Source organism: Vitis riparia, chromosome 3, assembly GCF_004353265.1.
Source record: "Vitis riparia cultivar Riparia Gloire de Montpellier isolate 1030 chromosome 3, EGFV_Vit.rip_1.0, whole genome shotgun sequence".
NCBI classification, from domain to species: domain Eukaryota; kingdom Viridiplantae; phylum Streptophyta; class Magnoliopsida; order Vitales; family Vitaceae; genus Vitis; species Vitis riparia.
In genome coordinates this window covers 18,907,810-18,935,636 of record NC_048433.1, presented here as the reverse complement: position 1 = coordinate 18,935,636, position 27,827 = coordinate 18,907,810, and the positions used below count along the sequence as shown (strand labels likewise).

General features: G+C 34.2%; 2 protein-coding genes and 1 long non-coding RNA gene across 3 annotated transcripts; all 3 read left to right on the top strand.

Moving 5' to 3' along the window:
* The first annotated feature begins 1,969 nt into the window (after window positions 1-1,969).
* Window positions 1,970-11,164, top strand: LOC117911379 (gamma aminobutyrate transaminase 1, mitochondrial-like). Its single transcript, XM_034825734.1, has 19 exons — window positions 1,970-2,170; window positions 3,725-3,867; window positions 4,036-4,120; window positions 4,239-4,311; window positions 6,126-6,223; window positions 6,488-6,580; window positions 6,823-6,896; window positions 6,982-7,020; window positions 7,120-7,208; window positions 7,302-7,378; window positions 7,458-7,532; window positions 8,208-8,255; window positions 8,361-8,444; window positions 8,515-8,602; window positions 8,687-8,765; window positions 9,187-9,277; window positions 9,373-9,451; window positions 9,922-10,037; window positions 10,961-11,164. Exons 1-19 carry the CDS (start codon window positions 2,126-2,128, stop codon window positions 11,033-11,035), a joined length of 1,551 nt encoding a protein of 516 aa, XP_034681625.1. The 5' UTR covers window positions 1,970-2,125; the 3' UTR covers window positions 11,036-11,164.
* A 1,551-nt stretch (window positions 11,165-12,715) lies between these two features.
* Window positions 12,716-16,455, top strand: LOC117911863 (protein ABCI7, chloroplastic-like). Its single transcript, XM_034826286.1, is given in 4 exon segments — window positions 12,716-13,220; window positions 13,223-13,839; window positions 14,747-15,006; window positions 15,884-16,455. Coding segments are annotated over 4 exon segments (1,440 nt in total). The 5' UTR covers window positions 12,716-12,976; the 3' UTR covers window positions 16,203-16,455.
* Window positions 16,456-21,957: 5,502 nt separating this feature from the next.
* LOC117911890 lies at window positions 21,958-26,462 on the top strand. The gene is made up of 5 exons (XR_004650941.1): window positions 21,958-23,162; window positions 24,473-24,615; window positions 24,783-24,867; window positions 24,985-25,057; window positions 26,127-26,462. It is a non-coding gene; the product is annotated as an uncharacterized LOC117911890 (long non-coding RNA).
* Window positions 26,463-27,827: the final 1,365 nt, after the last annotated feature.

Here is a 27,827-nt window from a genome sequence, read left to right as displayed (position 1 = left end):
AGGGTTTATCAGGCATTATCATGCATGAAATCAAGAAATCTATTATTCAATTAAAAATTTGCTTTGACCTTAGAAAGTACAATGTTATTTGCTTGAAGAAATAATAAATAAATTTTAATTAATTTAAATTTAAATAATAAATATTTTTCTTAATAAAAAATCAAGGGAAAAATAGGTTTTAACTCACTAATATGAAAATATATGGAAAAACAAACCTCAATTTTTTTAAATTAGTATTATCTTCATATATTTCAAAATAATTTGAAATATATGCACTTTTTAATAAGTCATATAATTATTCAATAAAATACCATTTTTTACTTGTTATGTTATCATTAACAATTGACAATTAGACTCTTCTATATAAATATTTTCATTCTTTTTATATATATATATATATATATATATTTTTAATTATTATTATTAATATTTGGGATTTTTTTCACCAAAAACAAATACCTCTAGGAAAATCTAGGAATAATAATAATAATAATAATAATAAACATATCTAAAAGAAGGAAAACGAAGTATAGTTGTTATTTAGTATTGATGACATGACAAGTAAAATATATATTTTAGGAAATAATTATATAATTCATTATTTTAAGTAAATGAAGATAATAGTGATTCAAAAAATTTTGGATTGTTTTTTTCGTATATTTTTATATTAACGAGTAAAAACCCACTTTTCCCAAAAAAATAAAAAACCCATATAACCTGATAGAAAACTTTAACTTTAATAGTCAATGGCCTTATCCAAATAGCAAGTGGCTGAATATATGATAAGATTTGGGTGACAAAACTATCATGAGAAGAAAGAAAGAGAAATTTATTTTTAGGGCATTTTGCTTTAATTTAAAGGAAAAGGAAAAAGAAAAAGAAAAACCGCACAAAATTAAGTTTATTTAAGTAAGGTGAAAATAGAAAAAGCAAGTTCCTTGTCTTATCAAACCCTAACTTTGAGAACCAACCAAATGTTATTGCTTATTTTGAGAAATTTTTACCATTTTTTAAGAAAATCACTTTTAACCACACCAAAAGAAAAGTTAGTTGTGATTAGGATCGCGATTTTGATGATTGGATTCAGTTGATGATTCCTTTGAGCTCAAACCGAACCTAATCCAATTGATCCAAATCTTTTTTTTTTTTTTTTTAAAGTTTGAGTTAATATTAAACTCGAGTTAATTAAGTCAATTTTTTATAGAAAAGAAAATATTTAATTTTATTTTATTTTTCCCTTTTTGTAATATGCCATTTTAAACAATAAAAATGTATCAGTTTGTTTGCATGTCATACCGATTAAATACTTCTTAATTGAGAAAATTAGATAATCATATTAAATTTAAAAGATAAAAAATAATAATGGGAATTACTTCAATTTTTTTGAAGTATAATCTTATATCATATTAATATATATTCGTAAAAACTAAAAATTAATAAAACTATTAAAAGAAGAAAAAAAGAAAATAATGATGTTTACTAAAAAATAGAGAAAAAAAAATCATCAATGGAGAGATATAAATAACACTGATCAATAACAAAAGCTGCAAACTACTAAAGTTTTGTTTTCATAAACAACAAGAAATTTATTGATAGATAAATATAGATAAAATAATAATTTATAGAAAAAAAATGATTGAAAAAAAGGCGTCTGGAAAGTTGGATCTCCAAAAGTTATGGAGTAGGGAGGATGTATGGTTTAAGGATATCTCCCAAACCGCTTGGAGTGAATAAAATGGATATAATTGAAAAAAAAAAAAAACAGACTATTTTTCACATATAGGATAAAAAAATGTGAATTAAAAGTTTAAATAAAAGTATATTTTAATGTGAGGACATGAATGTTTTTTAGGGAAAATCTAGGTGTGAAATTATGGAAATTAGAATGGATTTTTTGGTAAATAGGAATATGGACAGGCTGGATCTAATGTTGGTGTGTGAGAAGAGTCGATTCTTTGAATCATTAATCTCCTAACTGAAGTTGTTGTAAGCAAAGCCCTCTCTCTCTCTCTCTCTATCTCTCTCTTTCTCTCTATTCCTCTGCCTCTTCTGTAGTTGAGTGCAGACTGAGGAAAGTGAAGATAGCAACTTGCATCATCTTTGAAGATAAGGGAAAAAATAGAAAATGATTTTTAGAAACCTCGTTAGATCCACTCTCAGGAACACTCAGGTTTCTACACTATTTTTTTTTTTTTTTATCATCCTGTTTATTTTTTCCTTAAATGATGTCTTTTTCATGTGTTTTCTGATGAGCCCGTTTGTTATTTTCTTCAGAATTTTGTGTTTCCTGCTTTGGTTGTTGCGTAAATCAGTTGATCATCATGGGTTGTGCTTATTTTTTATTCAGAGATTGCTGTTTTGATCCATTCTGAGGAACACCCAGTTCAACTTTCTTCAAGTGATGTCGTTTTCATGTGTTATCTGATGAACCCACTTGTTATTTTCTCTATTTTTTTTTGTTTCTTTCTTTGGTTATTGCATAAATCAATTATTCATCATGGGTTGTGCTTTTTTTATTATTCTGAGATTGCTGTTTTGATCCATTCTCAGGATTATCCAATTCATCGTTCTTCAAGTGATGTCCTTTTCATGTGTTTTCTCATGAACCCATTTATTATTCACTCCAAAATTTTGTGTTTCTTGTTTGATGGTTGCATAAAGCATTTCATCATCATGGGGTTGTGTTTATTTATTTATTAATTCTAAGGCTTCTGTTTTGATTCATTCTTACCCAGTTCATGTTTCTTCAAGTGATGTGTTTTTCATGTGTTTTCTCATGAACCCATTTATTATTTACTCCAAAATTTTGTGTTTCTTGCTTTGATTATTGCATAAAGCAGTTCATCTTCATGGGTTGTGTTTTATTTTTTTTTATTCTTTTTGATCCATTCCCAGGAATACCCAGCTCATTTTCTTTCAAATGGTGTCTTTTTTATTTGTTTTCTGTTGAATTCACTTGTTATTTACTCCAGAATTTTCTGTTTCTTGCTTTGTTGACTAGCGCATATAGTTCATCATCATGGATTATCATTGCCTTTTCTCTCAGGACTTTTCTTTTGATTTTCCCTTTTTTCTGTTCTAAATTCTTAACTGATTGTAAAGGTTTTATTATGATAATTCTATTACAACCATAATTTTGAATTAACTTTTTCGTTTTTTTTTTCCTTTTCCATTTTGGGGTATTGTTTTTTGAATTAATTTTGGAGTTGCATTGATGTAATAGTTTTGAGATAGGAAACTTATTCAGGGTACTTAGAATAATTCAGCACAGTTTGAATTGGTGTATACACCATGAGAATCAGTACTTTTAACAAGATTATGCTCTTTCTCATTCATCTCGAGAACTGTACTGACCCAATTGCTTTGTTTGATAAGTTTTTATTGGTGATGAAGGATATCTGCTGGGCTTGAATTTTATCTATGCTCTGTGGCACGGTTGCTCAATGTTTGAAGGGCTGGAGTCATGCTTATTGCGTTGTGATTCAAGATATTATCGGTTTTAGATAGACATTTGACATTGTTGTATTGGTCTTTTTGTATTGTTTTGTGTTGCCTTTTGGTTTTGGATTTTGAATTCAAGTATTACATGCGGCAAAATAGAATTATATGATTAGTATAGAATGCCTAAAGATATTCTCCTGTTTATTGTCCCTAATCCTTCCCCTATAACTCTTTTTATTTTTATTTTTTCGTCTTTAAAATATATTATCCTTTTATTTAACAGGCTGTTTTATACAAAAATCATGTTGCGGCTGCTAGAAGTTTGCAGGAGCATCTGGTTTGGGCTCCAGTGCTGGCCAGATGGAACAGCACAGAGGCATCCATGCAAAGGGAAGATGCAGAAACCGAGTTGAAGAATGCTAAAGAGTATTTTCTGTTCTATTTCTTTTCTGTTCTTCTTGTGCAATGATGTATTTATATTAAGAACCGTAAATTTTTGTTGACATGTTCACCTTGTATGTCATATGTGAACATGTATGCCCATAGAATCTCGATCTAGTATACGCACTAAACTCAATGTCATGATTATGACAGGTTCCAGGGCCATGATATGTTGGCACCTTTCACAGCCGGGTGGCAGGCTTCTGATACAAATCCTCTAGTAATAGAGAAGTCTAAGGTATACTTTTCTAAAAATTTTTCCTGCATAGGACCTTTTATTTATTTATTTTTGAAGTCTTAAAAGCCCGATTTTTTTTTGATTACCTAATTTACCATCACTTAATCCATGGCTACAGGGTGCCTATGTCTGGGACATCAATGGAAAGAAGTATCTCGATTCTCTGGCTGGTCTATGGTGCACAGCTTTAGGTATTCTCAATACCCCTACTGTTTCAAATATATTTCTGCTCTCTAAAATTACCTTCTGTCATTGTTTGTATGCTCAAATTTAATTTTCACAATTCAAGCAGAGTCTTCAACCTTGAAATTCTCTGAGAAAAATCAAATGTAGAAAATGGAGGTAAAAAAATCTTATAATCCCGAGGAGAACAGGAGAGCGGTTCAAGAAATTCAAATGCCTATCCTAAAGGATGCATCTCTTGCAAACCTAAACCTGGCCGGTCCGCACCAACACACGTATAATTAAAGTGTTACATATGTACTGCCATCATATGAAGAAAAGTGTATGATTTTTTTTAATCAATCAGTTCTTTATATTATGGGACTACATGTGTTACACTTTGATGACATGTGGGTTAGTGTGGACCGGGAGAGGATTAAGTTTGTAGGGGATAGATACATCCTTTGGGCATAAGCGTTTGAATTAGTGGAGCCGCTCTCTTTTTCTCCTCTAGATTGTAAGATTTTTTTACCTCCATTTTCTTTGCTTGATTTTTCCCAGAAAATTCAAAAGTTCAATGCTTTATTTCAATCTTAAAAGCATTAGAAATACCAACTTCTCATGAAAATAAAATAAAATATAAGAGCATTTATAAAAATGCCTTCACACCTCTTGCTATTATTTTTTTTCTGTCTTTCTTTTTTTTACCTTGCAATTTACTTAGTCCATGTTTGGTTCATGGAAAGTGCCAAGGAAAAGAAAAAAATACTTAGGAAAATGGTTGCCTTGTGTTTGGTTTACCATGAAAAATATGCAAGAAAATCGCATAAAATATAAAAATTAGTTAGAAACTTAAGTTTTTTTAAGTTATTTAATCTTTATATAGAAGAGAAAAATGAGTGAAATGGGGTTGAAGAAGCATGCAAAAATTATTTATTAACTTTAAATATAATTTTCATTTTCCTTCACCCCTTCTTTTCTTCTATTTTTCTTCTTTTATTTTATTTGTCTTGTATTTTCTCTTAAATTTTCCAAAAACCATACATAGGGTTCACATCACTAAAATTGTTTTTGTTTTTTACAAATTTAATAGGCTTGCAGAGATAGTCTGCTAGTGCAACAATAGTCAAAAATAGAAAAAATGGCGGAGCTAATGAATTCTTATGTGAAAATCCAGGACAATATGTAACGGGTACATTTTATTTTTAATTTTCTTTTTCTATACACAGTTGCAATGGATATAAATCAACATGAGGTAAAACCATAAAAAAATGCTCCTTTTAATATGCTGCCAGAATATAACGGGGAAATATCACAACCAGTTTATTTTTCTCTCCTCTCAATATAAGTATCCTTGAGTTTTGTGGAATTTTATTTACTTATTGAAATTGATGTGGCTCTGACAGAAACAAGAAGTAAATATTTATTTGAATACTACTATTCCAAGTTTGTTTTCTGCCTGATGCATATGGATAAACTGACAAATTAAGTTACTGAACCAGAAGTGCCAGGGATATTCACAGAAGTATCTTATATATGCACATGTCAGCAACCCTAGACAGTACGCTGCCAATGGTTGACAAGATGCTGTGTCTTTGCTACATATGACCCGTGCTCAGACACGCATACAAACACACACACACACACACATGACTTTAGTTGAGGGCTAGAAGATCTGTCGATTGCTTACATGTCCGAGGATACAGGGAATAGAAAATCTGTTGGCTTAACACACACATTCATTTCACACATGTACCAAAGTTGATATAAATTTGATATTTTTGTGAACTATTTGATTTTATATTTCATTTTTAGTTGCTTATGTATTGTTGGAAATTTGCAGGGGGGAGTGAACCTCGACTTGTTGCTGCTGCAATTGCTCAACTAAATACCTTGCCGTTTTACCACTCCTTTTGGAATCGTACTACAAAACCCTCTCTGGTACCTTTTTTATCTATTCCTGCAGCTATCAACAATACGATTCCTTTTTGTTATCCATTGCATCTTTCTTTTACATCGTCTTCTAATTTATTATTTATTCCATGTGCTGTATTATATTAAAAATTTGGCTATTTCATGTTGCTCTGTTTTTCTACTTCTTTAGATACAGGCTATTGTTGCAAATGTCTGTTTTTACTGGATTTTTAGGTGGGTTATCTTCTGGAAATCTTTCTACTGACTCTGAATTATCATTTGATCTTGCAGGATCTTGCAAAGGAACTTCTAAACACTTTTACAGCAACAAAAATGGGAAAAGCATTTTTTACAAATAGTGGATCAGAAGCCAATGATACCCAGGTTTGATCAGATCAAATGGCACTTTTAAGCATTTTGTTGACTTCCTTCAGGAAGACTTTATCATAAAAAATTAATTGTTGCCTTGGTTAATTATATCATCCATAACATCAATGCTTTAAAAAATGAAGTAAAGAATAAAACTAAAAAAGCAAATCATGCCTGAAGTCCATGTGTTTTGGTACTCAGAACCAAAACTTCGGTGGAAAATAACAAAGTTTTTATCTTGAATTATTTTGTTATAGGTGAAGTTGGTATGGTATTATAATAATGCACTTGGAAGACCAAATAAGAAGAAATTCATAGCTCGGGCAAAATCGTATGTCAATCACTCAATCATGTGTTCTGTATCTATTTTCTTTGCAAAATTCCAAACTTTTTATATTATTTCCACATTTTGGCAGGTACCATGGATCAACCCTAATATCAGCTAGTCTTTCAGGGTATGATAACTTTATATTCAACATTTCCAATCAAAAAATGTATTCTAATTATATAAATTTTAAACTCTTTAGTTCATTAACAAGAAAATTATTGCCCAGACTTCCAGCATTGCATCAAAAATTTGATCTGCCTGCTCCATTTGTACTACACACTGATTGTCCTCATTACTGGCGCTATCATCTTCCAGGTTGCCATTTTATCTCTTATTCTGAGATCACTTTTTGGTTATTATTATTTCTTTAAAAAAAAAAAACAATGGGTGTGCTCTTCCTTGTTTCAGGTGAGTCAGAAGAGGAGTTCTCAACCAGATTAGCCAATAATTTAGAGAATCTTATCCTGAAAGAGGGACCAGAGACGGTAATATAACTACGAGAAATCATTCTACAACTAGAAAGACTGGTTGGGTTGATAACCTAGCACCATTGTTCATTTTCAGATTGCCGCATTCATTGCAGAGCCTGTCATGGGAGCAGGAGGTGTGATTCCTCCGCCTGCAACTTATTTTGATAAGGTAAGCTGTTGGTGTCATCGAGAGCTTGAAACACCTTGGCCTAATGTCCTTTGCTATGGAATCTGGAACCCATTGGTGCCTATGTCTCTTGCATTCTTTTTGCTTGAGTGTGGTATGGATGAATGTGCCTGTGTAGGTGTGGATATGTGTACATAAATATGTGAAAGCAGTCGGAACCATTGCTGCCTATGTTACAAGGACAATTGACACACATCCATGCCAACACACACAAAATAAAAAACAAGGTTAATGTGTTTGATGTAGAGATGAATACAGACAGAAGGCATGACACAACAACCTTCAAAAACCCAACATTCTATTTAAATCAGGCTGTGCTGATGAAGTATCGACACATGCTCTTATAAATATTCAAACTCAGGAAAAGTACTGATTTTGATAAGTTGTCTTACCTTTCTAATGCTTTGAGGCACTTTTATATAGTTGATAGCTTGATTTGAGTTTTGAATTGAGTTATCGTCTGCCAGGCTTCAGTTGCTTATTGATTATGATATATCTTTTTAAGAGTGGTATATCTTGTTAAGTCAATTTTAGACTTTGTTGTCAAGCACATCTGTTTTGAATGTTAATGCTATCAGCTTACATATTATGTATGTTGATTATCGGCATGTTTTTTCATATATGTATGCTTAACTAGAGCATTTCACGTTTATGCAGATCCAACCTATCTTGAAAAAATATGATATTCTCTTTATTGCGGATGAGGTATCTGGATTACATTTTTTTTTTCCATTTCCAGTTTGTTATAAGGGAGATCTTCAATGTTGCTTCTTATCTTAGGCTTACTCCCACCATTTTTTTTTGTTATAGGTAATTTGTGCATTTGGAAGGCTTGGAACAATGTTTGGATGTGACAAATATGGCATGAAACCAGACCTTGTCTCCATGGCAAAGGTAAAATATGACATGGATACCTTGTTTTTGTAGCATGAGAATACTATACTCATCTTTTCATCCTTTCCAGGCTCTGTCTTCTGCATATATGCCAATTGGAGCCGTTCTTGTGAGCCCTGAAATTTCAGATGTTATACACTCTCAAAGCAACAAACTTGGTATGTCGACTAATGATTGAGAGTTTTGTCTTTCTGATCATTGTTGTTGAGTGTTTCTCCTATCCTAATTCCACAACTGGCCAGGTGTTTTTTCTCATGGATTTACTTATTCCGGGCACCCTGTCTCCTGTGCAGTTGCATTGGAAGCCCTCAAAATCTACAAGTATGTTTCTTTCTGATTATCTATGCTGAAGATTCCATAAATATGTTTAAAACTTCTGAACATTCAAAACTCTTTACACATGTCATCACAAACACGGTTTTCACGCTTTGGATCTTCACCAAACGCCTGTTATGGACCCTATGAATTATGCACAAGGCAAAGAATATGAGCAAGCGATTTTAGACCATCTGATTTCATTTGTTCAGGGTTAAGCGTTCACTTTTAATTTTCTTTATTGTTATAAGTTAACTCATAACTACAGTGGAAAAAACCCTTACATCCATAGTCCAAAGTCACCTAATTGACGCACTTTCTAAACTATATTATTAGCTTTCATGGGTCCCATTGAATGGCGGATCCCGGGTCACTAAACGTGTTAGCTTTTTTAGTTGTGAGAATAATTTGTTTGATTTGTTTTCAGGGAAAGAAACATTGCTGAGGTAGTACAGAGAATTTCCCCAAAGTTTCAAGATGGCATAAGAGCCTTCTCCGACAGTCCCATTATTGGGGAGGTACATTTTGTTTCTTGAGCACTTAAATTGTTTAGCTGATTTGGGAATACATTGTTACCAGACAATTACCTTGTTTTATTCATCTGCTTTTCCAGATACGAGGAACTGGCTTGATTCTCGGTACTGAGTTCACAGACAATAAGTCACCTAATGATGTGTTCCCTCCTGAATGGGGCAAGTTCCACCTTTCTTTTGCTTTTATTTTTTGTTATAGTTGATGAAAGAAGTTCTGTTTTTGGGAGGGTTTTACGACCTTTTTTAGCTCATATCGGCTTAATATACATTGTTAGTCTATTACCCAATAGTTCAAATTTTTAGGTTAAATAGGTAGCTTACATGGTATCAGAGCTAGGTATTTTGGGACATCATGAGTTTGAACCTTACTATGCCACTTGCATATTTTCCTCGTTTATTGAGCCATGTACAAGCCCAAAGAAGGCTTTAAAGTAAGCTGTTAGGGTTTTTATGATAAACCGACTTGATGTATATTGCTGGTTATTATCTATTAACTTAAGGTTCTAGGTTAAATATGTAGCCACATTACATGCTAGTATCCTGAATACAAGGTTGAGTGATTCTATCATCCGGGTTTTGTCCTTTTTTTCATCCTTTTCAATAATGGTCGTTAATGGTGGACATTACAGGTATAGGTGCATATTTTGGAGCACAGTGCCAGAAGCATGGGATGCTAGTACGTGTTGCAGGGGATGGCATCATGATGTCTCCCCCATTTATAATCACCCCTGAAGAAGTTGACGAGGTAGGTTTAGTGCTGCTACTATTAACTATTTTCTCACCAATGAGAATTTAAGCAATTTCTCTCCATTTCTATTGATGCTTGATCTTGAGATTGAATGAGGTTTGCTGGTGCATTATTTTTGTGGTTGTGCTTGGATGGAAGGAAGAATAATTTTACTGATGATTTTACGCCTTTTTAACGAAATATTTCCCGGATCATTACTTCTAAGTGATTCCTCAAAAGGTCAGATACCAGGTGCTTTTTTAGATAAGTCAAAGCAGTTGCTTGGCAAAAAATATAGGGTGTTTTTGTGTAAGAAATGAGGATGCAGTTTTTTGGAATCTAAAAATAGTTGACCACATTATTTTCAGTCGTTGACATAAATGTAGAATCTTTTTAGGGTCTGCTTGGGAAATGTTTTTAAAAGTAGTTTTCTATTATATAGAACAGACAACAATTTTTTAATTTTAAAAACACGTTTGACAATTGTGAACTACTTTTAGGAACTGTTTTCAAAAACTTACCCTAGGAATTGTTTTTCAAAGATGTTGTCAAACAAACCCTTAACATTTTCAAGAGTGACCCATTTCAATAAATTTTTTCAAAAACAATTTCTAAAAACATGTGTTCTATCATCTATGCTGTTCTTGTTTCTTGTGTCTTCTGTATGTTCCCATGCATGAGGACTTCCTTTTGCAGTTCTTGCAAATGTGAAAACCACTACAAAAACCACAATATTCAAGCTCAATGATGTTGCAGTTGTCGTTAACTACACGAATTGCATGCATGTGCTTCTGCTAGGCCATTAGAAATCATTCTTCCTCAACTCAAAGTTGACATTGAATGCATCGTTATCGTTATATGGTGATTGTTACCATGGTAGAAAGTGATTACAAGTTTAAGCCCCGGCATTAATGGAAATTTGAAATTGCTGTTAATTTCAGTTAATAAGCATATATGGGAAAGCACTGAAGGCTACTGAAGAGAGGGTGAAGGAGCTCAAGTCCCTGCAGAAGTAAGCAGCAGGGGGCATTTGCTGCTGATGATGACGAAAGGTCTGTTGGCTTCATGTATAGAAAACTCAATAATGTGTTGTTGAGAGTACTGGAACCTAATAAAGCATTTTCCCTTATCATGGACTTCTGATATTCTACTGCAATCTTCGATTGTCTCTTTCTTTAAATAATAAATAACACAAAAAAGTAAAAATAAACTTATATATTTTTTTAAAAATGAAAAAGTTATGACATAATTATAATTTTATATTTTTTTCTTTAAAATTTAAAAAGATAATAAATATTATCATATATGATAATAAATATTATCAATATTATAAAAATATTAGATACGGTTCAAACTAGACTCGGGTTATTTCGAACGAAACTCAGTCGAAGCTCAACCCAAATTAAACTTGGATTGAAAAAACTTAATTCAATCTCAATTCGAATAATAAATATATTTGCCAAAACCCATCCAAATATCGGGTTGGATCGGGCCATCTCATCCAACTTGCATCCTCTGTTTGATTGAATACAAAAAATAGAGATTTACCATATATTATTAAAAAAAAAATTTAATTTTTTTTTTTAAAATTTCACAAAGTAAGAAAATTTCATTTCTTCAAATTTAAAAATTTTAGACAGTGTTTTTAACAATACAAGCCTTTTTTGTATAAAAATTTCATAATTGTATAAAGGAGTTCCTAAATTTTAGAAGCAAAAAACAAGAATCGGATCCAAATGCCACAAGGGATTAATTTTTAATGATAATATATTTATAGCATGGAAAATAAATTAAAATTTTGACTTTATATTGGTTTATAATTTTATTTTAAAAATATTTTTAATCAAATATATCAAATTTTACTATTTGATTACTTAATTTTTTTAATTATGAACCTATTTTTAATTTTAATAATTTTTAAATATACAAAATCAGTATATGGATTAAATACATTATAATTCATAAATGAATCATTTTAACAAGATTACATAAACAAGTTAAACATGATTATGACAAAAACATGATTATGTCTAATCCACCCTTTATACTTTTAGAATTTTTAAAATTTGAGGTAGTAAATTTTCCTGCAAACCAAACACGCTTATAACATTGAATATGATATTCCAAAATACCATTTCCATCCTATATAATAATATGTAAAAATATCATACAAGAGAAAGGCCACTCACTTCTCTCACTCGGGCATCAAGCAGCCCTTTTCTGAAGTTGCCCTCCAGACGAGAGAATCCCTAAAAAGGCCCTATTTTCCTCTGCCACTCTCAATCCCGTACTAATCTAAATCATGTTATTATTATTATTATTATTTTTGCAGCCCCCGTTTGATTCCCAAGAAAATCCATTCCCATTCGATTTCCGGGAAAATTCATCCTCGTTTGATTTCCGAGAAAATCCATGCAAAACCCCCAAGGAAAACAAAAAAAATTGTTTTTTTTTTTCGCTCCCTGTGTTTTCTGGATCTGTTCTGGGGGTCTCTTCGCTTTTGTGCCATTCGATTTAAATTTCACGAACCCTAAATCCACGATTTTTGAGCCAGGCTGAAAAACACAACCTTTGCCTGCAAATCATGATCAGATTACCAAATAGCATCTTATGTTTTTTTTTTTTTTTTAAAAAAATTGGACAGATTTTGTATCCTGTACGCGGGCTGGGCTGGTAGGAAATATCGGGAAATTTTCCGAAAAATCGGTAAAAATAAATATCGGCGATATTTTCGAAAAATTACCGAAATTTCCGTCGACCGATAATTGGTGACGAATATTGTGTCGGAGCCGGCCGATAAGCGATATTTCCCGAAATTTTTCGACATTTCAATCCTTGGACACAGCAAAGTCCTTATCATCCCTCTTGGGGATGGCCGGGGTTCAGCCTTAAAGGCGCCTAGTAGTGAGCCACGCGTAGCCTCGCAGACTTTCTGGAACCGGCCACAGCCCATAACCATGGCTGCTACTTTGCTTTCACCTCATCTTCTCTTAAATCCTAAACTATCCATGCAAACCTCTGCTTCTAAATTCCCAACACCCAAATCCCGCTCAACCCCCAAAATTAGGGCAACCTTCTCCGACCCATTTGTCCTCCAGATTGCAGAAAGCCTAGAGGACTCTCTCTCTTCTTCTTCAACCTCTTCTCCACCACCTCTCCAAAAGCTCAGAGACGCCTCCTCACAAACCGTGCTTTCTACTCCATGCCTTCTCGCAAAGACGAGCCCTTTCGCTTCACAGACACTTCCCTTATCAGATACTCCCAAGTCACCCCTATTTCACACCCACCAACTTCAATCGCCATTTCCACCGACACCCAATTTCCCAATCTCTGCATCGTGGATGGCCACATTGTATATTCGCTCTCCAATTTGTCCCAATTGCCCACTGGCGTTTTCGTAGGTTCCCTGTCGAGCCTCCCTTCTGAAACCATCACGAAAAGGGTGTCTGAATTTGTGGCCAATTTTGAAGGGGACCTGTTTTGGTCCCTCAACGGGTTGGGCTCACCGGACATGGTTGTTGTGTATGTTCCGGCTGGGTGTCGCGTGGAAATGCCCCTTCATATTGTGTACTATTCCGTTGAGGGTGGGGATATCGGGTCTAAGAAGTTACCTGTGTCAAATCCAAGGGTTTTTGTGTTGGTGGAGGAGGGAGGGGAGATTGGTGTGATCGAGGAGTATGTGGGTGGAGGTGAGAACAAGTGTTATTGGACCAATGCAGTTACTGAGGTGGTGATTGGGGAAGGGGCTAAAGTGAAACATTCTTACATTCAAAGCCAGTCTTTGAGTGCTGCTCATATCAAGTGGACTTCAGTTCAGCAGGTGAATTACTTTTCTTAGCTTAGCTAGTTGTTGAATATATTATTCAAAGTTGATTTTTGATCTGTTTGATTGAGAAAGCTAGGCATTTGAGTTTAATGTACATGTTAATGGCACACAAAGTAGTAATTTCAGTTTACTTTAACTTAAGGCAATTGATAAAACAGAGATGATGTGGGTATATCATGAGATTTTATTGATTTCAATCTAAACTTCATTCACAAAACCATTTTTGATATATGGTCCACTCTGATTTCTGCCAATATGAGCCCTTTTTTCCCCCTAAAATTTATTAGATTTTCTTTTACTGGTTGAGTTGCAAATTCTTATAATTGGACAAATCCTGGTTATTTAGCAACCCAGTATGAGGCTATACTGTCACATTATCACATCCTATTATTTGTTGACCTTATAGTGTTATTTTAATATTAGCAAAACAACAATTTCAGCATGAAGCTTCTTCAATCGTGCTTGAGTATTATTCCTCTATAAGAATAAGTTATATTCTAGGAACTTCAACAAAAGACCTTACCATGGAATGTTTCTACGAGATTAGCATAATAACTACTTCCTGCCCTATTTTTCACAAATGGTTTGAACTTTACTATGATTTCTTTATAAAAACAGTATTTACTTGTCTATATTATATATATATATATATATATATATATATATATATATATATATATTTTTTTTTTTTTGCCTTACAAAACTGGAATTTCAGATACTCATTGTGAAATTCTCAGCAACTGGTGAAATTTCAGCTTTACAACAGCTGCAATACCAATGTCCCTCAATCTGAATGTTTACTGCCTATTCAGCACTATCCTGATTAAGGCATAATGAGTATCTCCAACACCATTAGATTTCTAAATGATTAGATTTATAAATCTGGGTTAATCATTTGCAGGGATCTTCTAGTTCCTATGAGCTTATAGAGGTAAGTACTGGTGGAAAATTGAGCAGGCATAATGTCAACATTCAGCAAGTCGGCCCAGATACAGTAACAGAGTTGTCAGCTTTTCACTTGTCTGTTGGTGACCAAACACAAGATCTACATAGTAGACTAGTCCTGGACCATCCACGAGGGTACTCCCGGCAACTTCATAAGTGCATTGTGGCTCATTCACTAGGACAAGCTGTATTTGATGGGAATATAAAAGTCGACAGGTAATCCTATTTCATTTCATCATTTTTGGTTGTTATAGTATATTATAACTTTTTGGCGCACTCCTATGTGTGAATATCCATCATCTTGACGTGTTATTAAGTTGATGATCATTTTGATTTTGTTTTCAGACATACATGTGTATTGATGTTTCATATCGACTTAGCTCACTTGTATACTTCTTGCGTACTTTGCACTTCTATTTTTTTCTTGGCACTTATTAATATTTATATATTTCATGTTGCTGTATCCACCCAGTTTTTCATCTTGTGGTAGATGAGATTTTGCCTGTTGCCTCTAAGCACATTTGATGTCTGTTCAGGCCTGTAATAAATGGAATTCCCCTGGTTGAAAATGCAGTCATGTTATTCAAGTCATAGTTTTGCTTAGTTAACTACCTACCAAGGTGTAGCTAAGCAATAGTGTCGTCTGGAAATGAACTTGAGGTCCCTGAGTATATTTAAGTACTGTAGGGTAGAGGGGTGGGCTCATATCACCTGGGATATGCTTCACCTGCAGCTAGAATAAATGCTTGCTGTCAGGGTGGATTCTTTGTTATAAAAATAAATAAATGATGAATAAAATTTTTGCTTAGTTAGCTGTTTCAGGAGATGTTTAAAACATCTCTGAACTCAATAGGCCATGGCAAAAAGTAGTTTGTCTGTTCCGCCCTGCACCATAGTTGAGCTAATTGAGTAAAACGACTCACTTGAAATTTCTTTTAGTCTGAACACTCAACTTTGAAGATGCACATATAATGCTATTCATATCCTGTGCTCACCTATATTGTTCAATGGTCACCAATAGCTTAAGGGCAGTCTAAAGGATGTTTCAAATTGTTTCTGACTTGTTTTTATTACATCTGCTTCCATCATGCAGATATGCACAACAGACGGATGCAGGACAACTAACAAGAAGCCTTCTTCTTGAGCCTCGGGCAACTGTAAATGTCAAACCCAACCTCCAAATCATTGCTGATGATGTCAAGTGTTCCCATGGAGCTGCAATTAGTGACCTGGAAGAAAACCAACTTTTCTACTTCTTGGCACGTGGTATTGATTTAGAGACTGCTAGAAAGGCTCTCATCTTCTCCTTTGGAGGTGAGGTTATAGAGCGTTTGCCTTATTCCTCTATCCGGAAGAAAGTAGAGACTCATATCAAAGCACTGTTGGAACCCACACTTAAAGGTTCCTCATGATGAGTAGTAAATGGTATATATTTTCTATATAGTTCTGTTGTTTTATTTATCATCATTGTTTAACATATCAAAGGATGTTGTCCCCTTCAAATTCTGGGCAGCTTTCTTATGGTTGAAACTTAGTGAAAGGAAATTTTAATTTTGCCATTTTGAAACATGTTTCATAATCATGGCAACAGTTGATCCATGTGGCAGATATGTGGTTCATGTCTTTGCAGAAATTGAATAAAGAGTATGACACCGTATTGGGCTATTTTTGGATCTTGGAAATTAATTTGAAGATGGAGAAGAAACAGTAAATAAATCCACTAATGTTATTTGGTTGTTAGGTAAAAGGGAGGAAAAAGGAATAGTGTTATCAAAGGCAATCACCTGGGTCACCTAGGTCATCAGGCCAGACGAGGCAGATAAAAGTCACTTCTTGAAGACTTACGCAAGGTGGGCTTCAAAGAGGCAACACCTAGGCAATCGCCTTAGGATAAGGCGTAGAGGCGATTGCCTTTGATCATGAGTTAAGATTAAACATACCTAGATTATAATTTCATTCAATCTAGCATTGGATTAAACAAAGTGAAGATAAATATTACTTATGGATAACACCTAGAAAGGGAGGGGGGGGGGGGGGGGGGGGGGGGGTTGTGAATAGGTGTTTTTTAAAACAATTAGAGATGGTATCTCACAAATGTTCACAATTCCCCTCTTTTTCCCTTATGCAATGATCTTCTTTTTCAACCTTACCAACAAACACGCAAATCGCAAGCAACAATGGATGCACCAACACTCTCCCAAACAAGTTATCCGATGCAAGTCACATGCAAATGAGACTACGCTCTCCAAACCTAATATATAAAACATTGCATCAATATAAAAACTCTTTTTCACATGCCCCTTGTCATCAATCAATAACAACAACTAACATATATCTTGTTCTTTCAAAGATTCAATAGACACATTTCAGCTCATGCTCCAATTAATTCAATCACCATAACACAATGAAATATCATAAGCTCATGAAATGCAAATTAAAAGATAGGATAGAAAGGAGAGATAATGACACAAATTTTTTAACGTGGAAAACCTCTAAAGAGATAAAAAAACCATGGGCCTCAAACAATTAAATAATCCACTATGAAGAAAAAATAGTTGAGTATAAGGTTTTACCTAACCCAAACCTTTCATCCTTTCTCGGACCACTTGCCTAGAACCTTCAAGCTTAAGCTACCACCATTCTTCTCCAAGAAAACACTTGGAATCCACTACAAGCTTTGTTCTTGGCCTTTTCTTGAGTCTACACAAGAAGAATCTTAAGTTTTACCCCAGTAAGTTGGATATAAGAGCAATATGAGAGTTAGGATGAAGAACACGGTGAATCAACCCATTTGGAACAAAGAGTTTAACTCAAAAACTGATTTTCAATTCAAACACATAAATTTTCTTACAAGGCAAACACTCCCCAATATAGCAAGAGAAACAAGAAACTCAAAAACCTAGGGTTTTCTCTCTCATAGCAGCCCACACCACATCTGGAAAGAGGGCTTAAGTATTAGGGTTTTGAAGCATATCCAATGGTTGAGATTTGTTTGGAAAATCATGAAAATTCATAGGTGTGATCAAAGTTTGATTGATCGGACAAAACTGAAAAATCCAGGTTTAAGATAAACTGTTACCATTTAACTCAATAAGTCAGAAATCGATCCAAATGTTTTAAACACAATGTTTTACACTTTTAAGCTTCAATTTCATTTTCCAATAAAAGGAAAAAATTTAAAATATGATTGATCACTGTTTGCCATTATCCATCACCTCAAATGCACTTACCAATTCCTCTAGCTATCTTCAAACACGAACAATTTGGAAAAAGCAAGTGTCCAAGAGAGGATTTGAAGAATATGAGCTAAGAGACACAATGAGAATTGTGACTTGGAATTGCCAATATACAAAATACACTTACACAAAGTATGAGATGAAATATTGTATTATCAATCATAGAAATAATAAGATAGAGAGCCATCAATCTAGTCTTGATGGAAGTGACGACAATTTTAATTTCATTGATGACTATAATGATGATGATGCCTAAAGCTTCTCAAGAATGTTCAATCTCTTATTTTGTTTTTTATTTTGCTTTTTAGATGTTTGAAAAATTAGAATATGCATTTAGACAAGATGAATATCTTTAAACAATATGATGTTTCTCTTGACATGGGATATGATATTTAACACTTTGAATAATTATTACTATTTTGTTAATTTTATAAGACATCATGAGCAATGAAAAATTAATAGTGTTGATTGTTGAAGACAACACTTATATTGGTTGAGTATTGAATAGGTAAATATATGTATATTTTTTATCACCTTACTATAGTCAGGCGATTGCCTTGTTTTTTGCCTTTCGCCTTAGGCTAAAAAGAGTCTTATCGCTTTGACATTGCCTTTTGCTTTTGATAACATTGATTTGCTTTCATTCTCTTTAATCCATAGGGAGAATCTATGTTATGATTACCTCATGTTGCAATCCCACCCTTTGGGGTGATCAGCTGCAGATTATTGGTTCAACTTCTCACCCTAGAGATTCTTCAGCCTTTCCAAATGTAGCCTACCTGGGTTACATTACACTAGTTGAAGTAAAGGCCTTTCTGCAAAGAAAAGAGCAAAGGCAACACTAAAACCAGCGCCAGAGTTTGATGCTTTCTGACTATATGCCCTCGAGATGGCTGGTTAACCCTATCCATTGAGTTACTCTGCTTCTGCTTTGAGATTTTCAGTGTTACACCAGGAATGCTCACAAGCCTCTTCACTGCTTCATTAATCCCTCAGGATCAATGGATTTAATCATAACTTTATTTATTTATTTATTTGAACAGATACCAAATGGCATCCACATAGCTTCATTTATCCTCAAATGTCCTTGCATTCCTCTCCAACCATACGACCCATATAAAGGATAAGACAGCCACCTACCAAAGACTTTTCCCTTTTGGTAGACTGCCAAAGCACTAAAAGGAGATTCCAAACATCTCTACTCTGAGTCTAGGAGGAACACACTCGAGATTGGCTATGTAGAACAATCCATGTCAAAGTTTTAGTGTAGTGGGGTAATGAAAAAAAAAAAATGATCAACTAATTCACTACTCTTTGAACACATAATGCATTTGTCTAGGCTGAGAGCATTGTAGGGTCTCCCCAATTGAACCAAATCATTGGTATAAACCTTCTTTTTAGCCACAAGCCAAGCAAAAGTCTTAACATTTGGTATTTAATCATAACTTTAGACTTAGTGAATTCTCAAAGTCTCTCACCAAGTGGGCATGTGCTTGGTATTAAAACCGAGACCTTGAATCGATGCACCTATGGGATGCCCTCTTTCATGGGTTCTTTAGTATAAAGCAATGTCTTCACCTTCATTGCTGTAAACTGACAGTGTTAATGCTATAAAGAGGACCTTATGTAATATGTTCATTTGTTTGGGGGCTATTGAGCATTACAATCCCATCTTAGACGACCTTGGTAGTTTGCAACTTGTTGGTGTGATGGGTATTAGGGTCCAACTCAAAAATTTTCAGATGACAATTGTTGACTTTGGGATTTTTGAGAATTTCTTCAACAACAATCTTCTCTAAGTTCTATGAAGTAACCATTTGTACCAATGTCCCACTCTTAGTGTCAAATGAGGTTGTGGTTTGCACCAATGACACAAGGCCTCTATGAGGGAGGTCAACAATTGATGAATTTGGATGAATCAACATGCTTGGAACTATTGAAAAGTGAAATTTGATGCCTCAACAGCATTCAGGTGGTGCATTGTCAGCAACTAACAAAATGCTCTGCCTAATTCCACTAGCTAAGGTAATGGAGGAACAAGTGGTCAATTCATCCTAGATGTCATGTTCACATATGCACCAGCTAGGAATTCCACTTTTGAGAATATCTGTTATGTGAGAGGTGTTCCAGAAATGAAACATGCAAGTGAAAGAAGCATTTTTGTCTCATTTTGACATGGGTGTACTGACGCCAAGCATAAAAAACTTATGTTGGGATTTTTTTTCATTGTTTATTTATTTTACTTTTCTGTTGTCTTTCATGCAATATTCCTGATGATGAACTGAGCATGTGATATGTAATACTTGAATATGTGTAGGGATTTAAAGGATAACAATCTGTCGGGTGCATTGCCACTAACCCAAACACCCCATCAGCAACCCACCCAAAACAAGGCAAAACCTAAGAAGCTCATGCAGGAAGAGGGAGTCCACAACAAACTCCATAGAAGAGAAGGCAACCCTTTTATCCTTTTATCCAACTCCTGGTTACATGATTTTGACTTCCATGCAAAGGAACATTCGTGTAATTGAAACATGAAAAGTCCACCTCATTTATTAGTCATACCTCCATGACTTTTTTCCACATCAGGACACTAGAGTAAAAAACGATTATGACCCCCTCCAAAATTAGGATCTGAACTCCCACTGCAGTTGCCTCTTTTAGGCCTCTAACAGAGTTCAATGCCTCAATCTTAGCCTCAATGGCTATATCAGAATGATAATGCTTTGGAGGAACCTCTGTAAGCCTACCCATGTAGTCTCTAAAATAACCTTGATTACCAATCATCCATGATACTCAAAAATGCCCTTTAAAATTGAGTTTGATGAAGATTAGGCTAGGGAACTAACAAGCACTGCTACCATTTCTTGTTTGATAAGGTTGCATTTCTATCCAAAAATATGATGCTAAGAGTACATGCAAACTTATGATGACAGCAACCCAAAAGAGATGTTTGGTAATAGATTCTAGCCTAATTAGTTGTTGTTTGGCCTTCTTCTACTCAAAAATCCTGGAATTTCCCTAGAAAACAAACATGAAGAGTATCTAATAAAGCACAATGCCATAATACTCTTCCCTAGAGCTCTTGTCAAACCCCTAGAAGCAAATAACTGGCATGTTTGAAAAATCTGTTTTACAAACGCACTCGATCTTGTTTTCACTCTTGTCTAGAAGTTGCTTCTTTTCTTCTTTTATTTTCCCATGGTTGTTCCTCTGCATCCTCTTCTGTCTTATTTTTCTCTTCCTAAGTCTTGTATTCAAGCCAAAGGCCAAAGCTTCCCTTGGAAGGTAATGTGCAATGGACAAGGAGATGGTGGCATTTCACCAGAAAGGCACATGGAGGCTTACTCTTCTATCTCAAGGTAAATGAATTCTAGGATGTCACTGGGCATATGCTGGTAAATATAATTTAATGGAAAGATAGAGAGGTAAAGGCTCATTTACCAGCCAATGGATCAGATATCTGAGGTTGACCACTCTTCAATGTGAAGGTTCCACTTTTTGTGCAGTGGTTAAGGGCTGAACCCTCTTTTAACTTAACTTGACACTTGGGGTATTTGCGTAATGGGATTTTCAGGAGGAAGTTAATGGGGCAATCTCCTGGGTATATTGCTTAGAGATAGGCTAATCTGGTGGGCCTATTGGCGAGTAGGAGTTGCAGATAACTTTGGATAAACTCTAGCTAATTATCCAATTATTTTATTAGAGTGTTTATCTGTTTTTTTATTTTCAAATAAAGACGTGTAAGCACATAGTTTTTGGCCTTTTGTTTCATAGGTTCTTAGTTCTTAGGAATATTTTATTTTTTTCATAATTATCTCCCTAAATAGATTGATTGTCTATATATTTAGGGCTTACATTCTCAATAAAATATAGAACAGGGAGTTGCATTTTTCCTGTCTAATTTCATAGTATCAGAGCAGCAGCACATCTAGGCCTAATTCAACCTTATGACGAAGATTGCTATGGCTGGTGGACGTCATGGAAACAAGTCTTCAGTGGGTACTTCAGGTCCCATACAGCATGCGATTCAACCTGCATCTGCTTCCCTGTTATATGGAGGACATAATACCTCTTTACAATTTCTTGAACAGACATTGGATGGAAAATTTTGGCTACAATGGTCTCAAGCTATGAAATTGGTGATTAAAGGAAGAGAAAAATTAGGGCAGTTCACAGGAGCCACAAAGAAGCCTCCTGAAGATGATACAGGCTTTCAAAGTTGGGACTTAGAAGATTTCATTGCTATTTTATGGCTGATTAATCCAACGGAGCTCCAGATTGATCAGATGTACCTATTTCTACCTATTTAGCAAAGGATGTGTGGGATGCAGTAAAGAGGACTTATTCAGACCTTAGAAACTCAACCAAAGTTTTTGAAATCGGGTGTAAATTGAAGGAGATCAAACAAGGTAATCATTGTGTAACTCAATATTACACTGATCTTCAAGCTTTATGTTAAGAGTTAGATTTATTTATAAAGGCCAATTGCTGCCTTGAGTGTACTGTAAAACAGTGAAGGTCAATAGAGAAGGAAAGGATGTTTGATTTTTTTAGCGGGTCTTAACGAGGACCTGGATGAGTTGCGAGGAAGGGTTCTTGGAAAGGAACCATTGCCATCTCTTAATGAAGTGTTTACTGAATTCAAAAGAAAAGAGAGCCAGAGAAAGGTGATGTTGGGAGAAGAGAATGATTCAATCAATACCCCCGTGGAAGGTTCTACCCTAGCTTCAAAAGGAGGTGAGAATGGATACTGTGGGGAGCAGAGAACTGGAAGAAGAGTGTGTTGTGATCATTGTAATAGACTCAGTCACACCAAAGACAAATTCTGGTTGTTGCATGAAACACCTGCTAATTAGAGGCTGGAGGCCTAGGCAAAATGATCGAAGGGCCTTTAAGGTTGCAGCAGATGCAGGAACAATCTCTAAAAGGGAAGAATCTGCAACCGCTTCAATCTCACTTAGCAAGGAACAGACACTAGTTGTGTAGACTTTTGAATCAATCACAACAGTCCAACACCAGTGTCGGATCTTGTAGTCTTGCTCAAATAGGTAACTTCTTAGCAGCCCTTAGTGTCACAAAGAATTTCAAAAGCACCTTGGATCATAGATTCAGGTCCTTCAGACCATATGACAGGTACTTTTCAATTGTTTTCTTCATACGCTCCTTGTTCTGATAATCTGAGTGTCAAAATAGCTAATGGGTCCTTGCCAATCGTTGTAGGAAAAGGCTCAATTAAAATCTCTGAAAATATTACCCTAACTTTAATACTTGCTGGGATTACTCAGTTCATCGTTCTTCAAGTGATGTCCTTTTCATGTGTTTTCTCATGAACCCATTTATTATTCACTCCAAAATTTTGTGTTTCTTGCTTTGATGGTTGCATAAAGCATTTCATCATCATGGGGTTGTGTTTATTTATTTATTTTTTAATTCTAAGGCTTCTGTTTTGATCCATTCTGAGGAATACCCAGTTCATGATTCTTCAAGTGATGTGTTTTCTTGTGAACCCATTTATTATTTACTCCAAAATTTTGTGTTTCTTGCTTTGATCATTGCATAAAGCAGGTCATCTTCATGGGTTGTGTTTTATTTTTTTATTCTTTTTGATCCATTCCCAGGAATATTCAGTTTATTTTTCTTTCAAATAGTGTCTTTTTTATTTGTTTTCTGTTGAATCCACTTGTTATTTACTCCAAAATTTTCTGTTTCTTGCTTTGTTGACTAGCTCATATAGTTCATCATCATGGATTATCATTGCCTTTTCTTTCAGGACTTTTCTTTTGATTTTCCCTTTTTTCTGTTCTAAATTCTTAACTGACTGTAAAGGTTTTATTATGATAATTCTATTACAACCATAATTTTGAATTAACTTTTTCATTTTTTTTCCTTTTCCATTTTGGGGTATTGTTTTTTGAATTAATTTTGGAGTTGCATTGATGTAATTGTTTGAGATAGGAAACTTCTTCAGGGTTCTTAGAATAATTCAGCACAGTTTAAATTGGTGTATAGACCATGAGAATCAGTACTTTGAACAAGATTATGCTCTGTCATTCATCTTGAGAACTGTACTGACCCAATTGCTTTGTTTGATAAGTTTTTATTGGTGATGAAAGATATCTGCTGGGGTTGAATTTTATCTATGCTCTGTGGCACGGTTGCTCAATGTTTGAAGGGCTGGAGTCATGCTTATTGTGTTGTGATTCAAGATATTATCGGTTTTAGATAGACATTTGACATTGTTGTATTGGTCTTTTTGTATTGTTTCGTGTTGCTTTTTGGTTTTGGATTTTGAATTCAAGTATTACATGCAGCAAAATAAAATTATATGATTAGTATAGAATGCCTAAAGATATTCTCCTGTTTATTCTCCCTAATCCTGCCCCTATAAATCTTCTCTTTTTCATTTTTTCATCTTTAAAATATGTTATCTTTTAATTTAACAGGCTGTTTCATACAAAAATCATGTTGCTACTGCTAGAAGTTTGCAGGAGCATCTGGTTTGGGCTCCCGTGCTGGCCAGATGGAACAGCACAGAGGCATCCATGCAAAGGGAAGATGCAGAAACCGAGTTGAAGAATGCTAAAGAGTATTTTGTGTTCTATTTCTTTTCTGTTCTTCTTGTGCAATGATGTATTTATATTAAGAAGCGTAAATTTTCGTTGACATGTTCACCTTGTATGTCATATGTGAACATGTACGCCCATAGAATCTCGATCTAGTATATGCACTAAACTAATGCCATGATTATGACAGGTTCAAGGGCCATGATATGTTGGCACCTTTCACAGCCGGGTGGCAGGCTTCTGATACAAATCCTCTAGTAATAGAGAAGTCTAAGGTATACTTTTCTAAAAAATTTGCTGTGTGGGACCTTTTATTTATTTATTTTTGAAGTATTAAAAGCCCGATTTTTTTTTGATTACCTAATTTACCATCACTTAATCCATGGCTACAGGGTGCCTATGTCTGGGACATCAATGGCAAGAAGTATCTCGATTCTCTGGCTGGTCTATGGTGCACAGCCTTAGGTATTCTCAATATGCCTACCGTTTCAAATATATTTCTGCTCTCTAAAATTATCTTCTGTCATTGTTTGTATGCTTACATTTAATTTTCACGATTCAAGCAGAGTCTTCAACCTTGAAATTCTCCGAGAAAAATCAAATGTAGAAAATGGAGGTATAAAATCTTTTAATTCAGAGGAGAATAGGAGAGCGGTTCAAGAAATTCAAATGCCTATCCTAAAGGATGCATCTCTTGCAAACCTAAACCTGACCAGTCCACACCAACACACATATAATTAAAGTGTTACACATGTAGTGCCATCATATGAAAAAAAGTTTATGATTTTTTTAATCAATTAGTTCTTTATATTATGGGACTATGTGTTACACTTTGATGACATATAGGTTAGTGTGGACCGGGAGAGGTTTAAGTTTGTAGGGAATAGATACATCTTTTGGGCATAAGCGTTTGAATTAGTGGGGCTGCTCTCTTTTTCTCCTCTAGATTGTAAGATTTTTTTACCTCCATTTTCTTTGCTTGATTTTTCCCATAAAATTCAAAAGTTCAATGCTTTATTTCAATCTTAAAAGCATTAGAGATACCAACTTCTCATGAAAATAAAATAAATTTATAAGAGCATTTATAAAAATGCCTTCACACCTCTTGCTATTATTTTTTTTCTGTCTTTTTTTTTTTTTTGCCTTGCAAATTACTTAGTCCATGTTTGGTTCATGGAAAGTGCCAAGGAAAAGAAAAAAATACTTAGAAAAATGGTTGTCTGGTGTTTGGTTTACCATGAAAAATATGCAAGAAAATAGCATAAAATATAAAAATTAGTTAGAAACTTAAGCGCTTTTAAGTTATTTAATCTTTATATAGAAGAAAAAAAATGAGTGAAATGGGGTTGAAGAAGGATGCAAAAATTATTTATTAACTTTAAATATAATTTTCATTTTCCTTCACCTATTCTTTTCTTCTATTTTCCTTATTTTATTTTATTTTATTTGTCTTGCATTTTCTCTTAAATTTTCCAAAAACCATCCATAGGGTTCATACCACTAAAATTGTTTTTGTTGTTTGCAAATTTAATAGGGTTGCAAAGATAGTCTGCTAGTGCAAAAATAGAAAAAATGGCGAAGCTAATGAACTCTTATGTGAAAATCCAGGACAATATGTAACAGGTACATTTTTTTTTTTAATTTTCTTTTTCTATACACAGTTTAGAGGTGTTGCATGTTGATTGGGTAGTGACAATCTTATCATCACCCTCATTAACCATTGTCTTGGTAGTGATTACTTTCTTGGCAGAAGAAATGAGAGACAAAGATGTCCCACTAGGTGTGCAAGAAATTTATACACACAAATATTGTGAAAGTCCTGCAAAATTATCAAAACTATAGAAAAACATGTGAAACAAATTTTTTTATTTATTAAAATTGATAAATTGTGATGTATAATCTTTATGGTAATATTCTTTTACAAAAGAATATTGATTACTACTCACAAAGAGCATATTTTAGATAATAATTCTCACGAGTTTCACATTTTTTGAGTAGTAATCATACCTAAAACACTACAATTAACATGTTGTTGCTCTTGTAAGAGTTATTAACAAGTTTTATGAAGTTTTGGAGTCATTTTAAGGTATGATTTTGATAAATTGGTGACAAAAGAGATGAATCAAATTTAAGAAAACAAATAAAGTTGATGATGATCCAAATGCATAATGAAAGAAGTAATGCAATGCACTTGGACCAAGCTTTGGAGCTGATTTGAAGGTGGTTAAGCTGGATTTAAAAGAAAGAAATGGAAGAAATGGCAAAAAGGGGTTGAAAAATTAAGTATTTCCATTTCGCATGATCATGCAAAAATTTCGCACAGTCGTGCGAAATGGACTAGAAAGCAATTTTGGCTGCAGCTCAAAGGGAAAATTAAAAACTGATTTCGCATGACCATGCGAAAATTTCGCACAATCATGCAAAAATTTCGCACAATAATGCGAAATGCTCCAGGAAGGCGAAATTGGTGCTAATGCATTTTCCATTTCGCACAATCATGCGAAATTGTTGGAGCTCGTGCGAAAATGCTGGATCTCATGCAAAATGGGTATTTTATTACCAAACTTTAGATTTCTTGGTGAAGAAGCCTCTGGAAGACCTCTTAGATGATGCCAAGTGTCCACTTGACCTTGGCCTATAAATAGAAACTTTATTTTCGCATTTAAAGAGACTTTTAGACATTTCTAATTGGAGAATTTTCCAGATTTTCTGTCTTTATAAAATTTTCTACTTTCCTTCATTTTCTCTCATTTTCTCACTAGTCAAACATGTCTTGTGAGACCAAATCTCCAAGCATGAGTGACTAAATCTCGTTTTTCTCGGAGGAGGGAGGATCTAGAGGCAAGATCTATGGTGAATTAGAGAAATGAGCTTGAATTGCAAAGGTAATTTGATCCAATTAATTGATTAATTGAAATTTGAGAATTTTTCTCTTCAAATTGTCTTGGATGATTACTACAATGCAAGCTAGGTAGATCCATCAAATTCTTAAAGCTAGATTTGATGAGATTGAATAGTTGCATTGTGTGAATTATTGGAAGATAATTTAAGATGAATTGAATATATGATTTGAATTGATCTATTGGATTAAATGACTTAATTTGAAGCGAAATTAGATCTAGATCTAAAACTAAATAAAAAATCGGTTTAAATGAAAATTTAGGTTTTTAATCTAACTTGATGAAAATTAGATCTTAACATCTATTCACCATGGAAATTGTTTTCTAGAAAATCT

What these genes read in the sequence shown, in the direction of transcription:
- LOC117911379 (XM_034825734.1), top strand. Translation starts at nt 2,126, where the DNA reads ATGATTTTTAGAAACCTCGTTAGATCCACTCTCAGGAACACTCAG. An exon ending in CAGAAGCCAATGATACCCAG is followed by an intron (nt 6,581 to 6,822) that starts GTTTGATCAGAT and finishes ATTTTGTTATAG; the next exon opens with GTGAAGTTGGTATGGTATTA. An exon ending in TTCATAGCTCGGGCAAAATC is followed by an intron (nt 6,897 to 6,981) that starts GTATGTCAATCA and finishes ACATTTTGGCAG; the next exon opens with GTACCATGGATCAACCCTAA.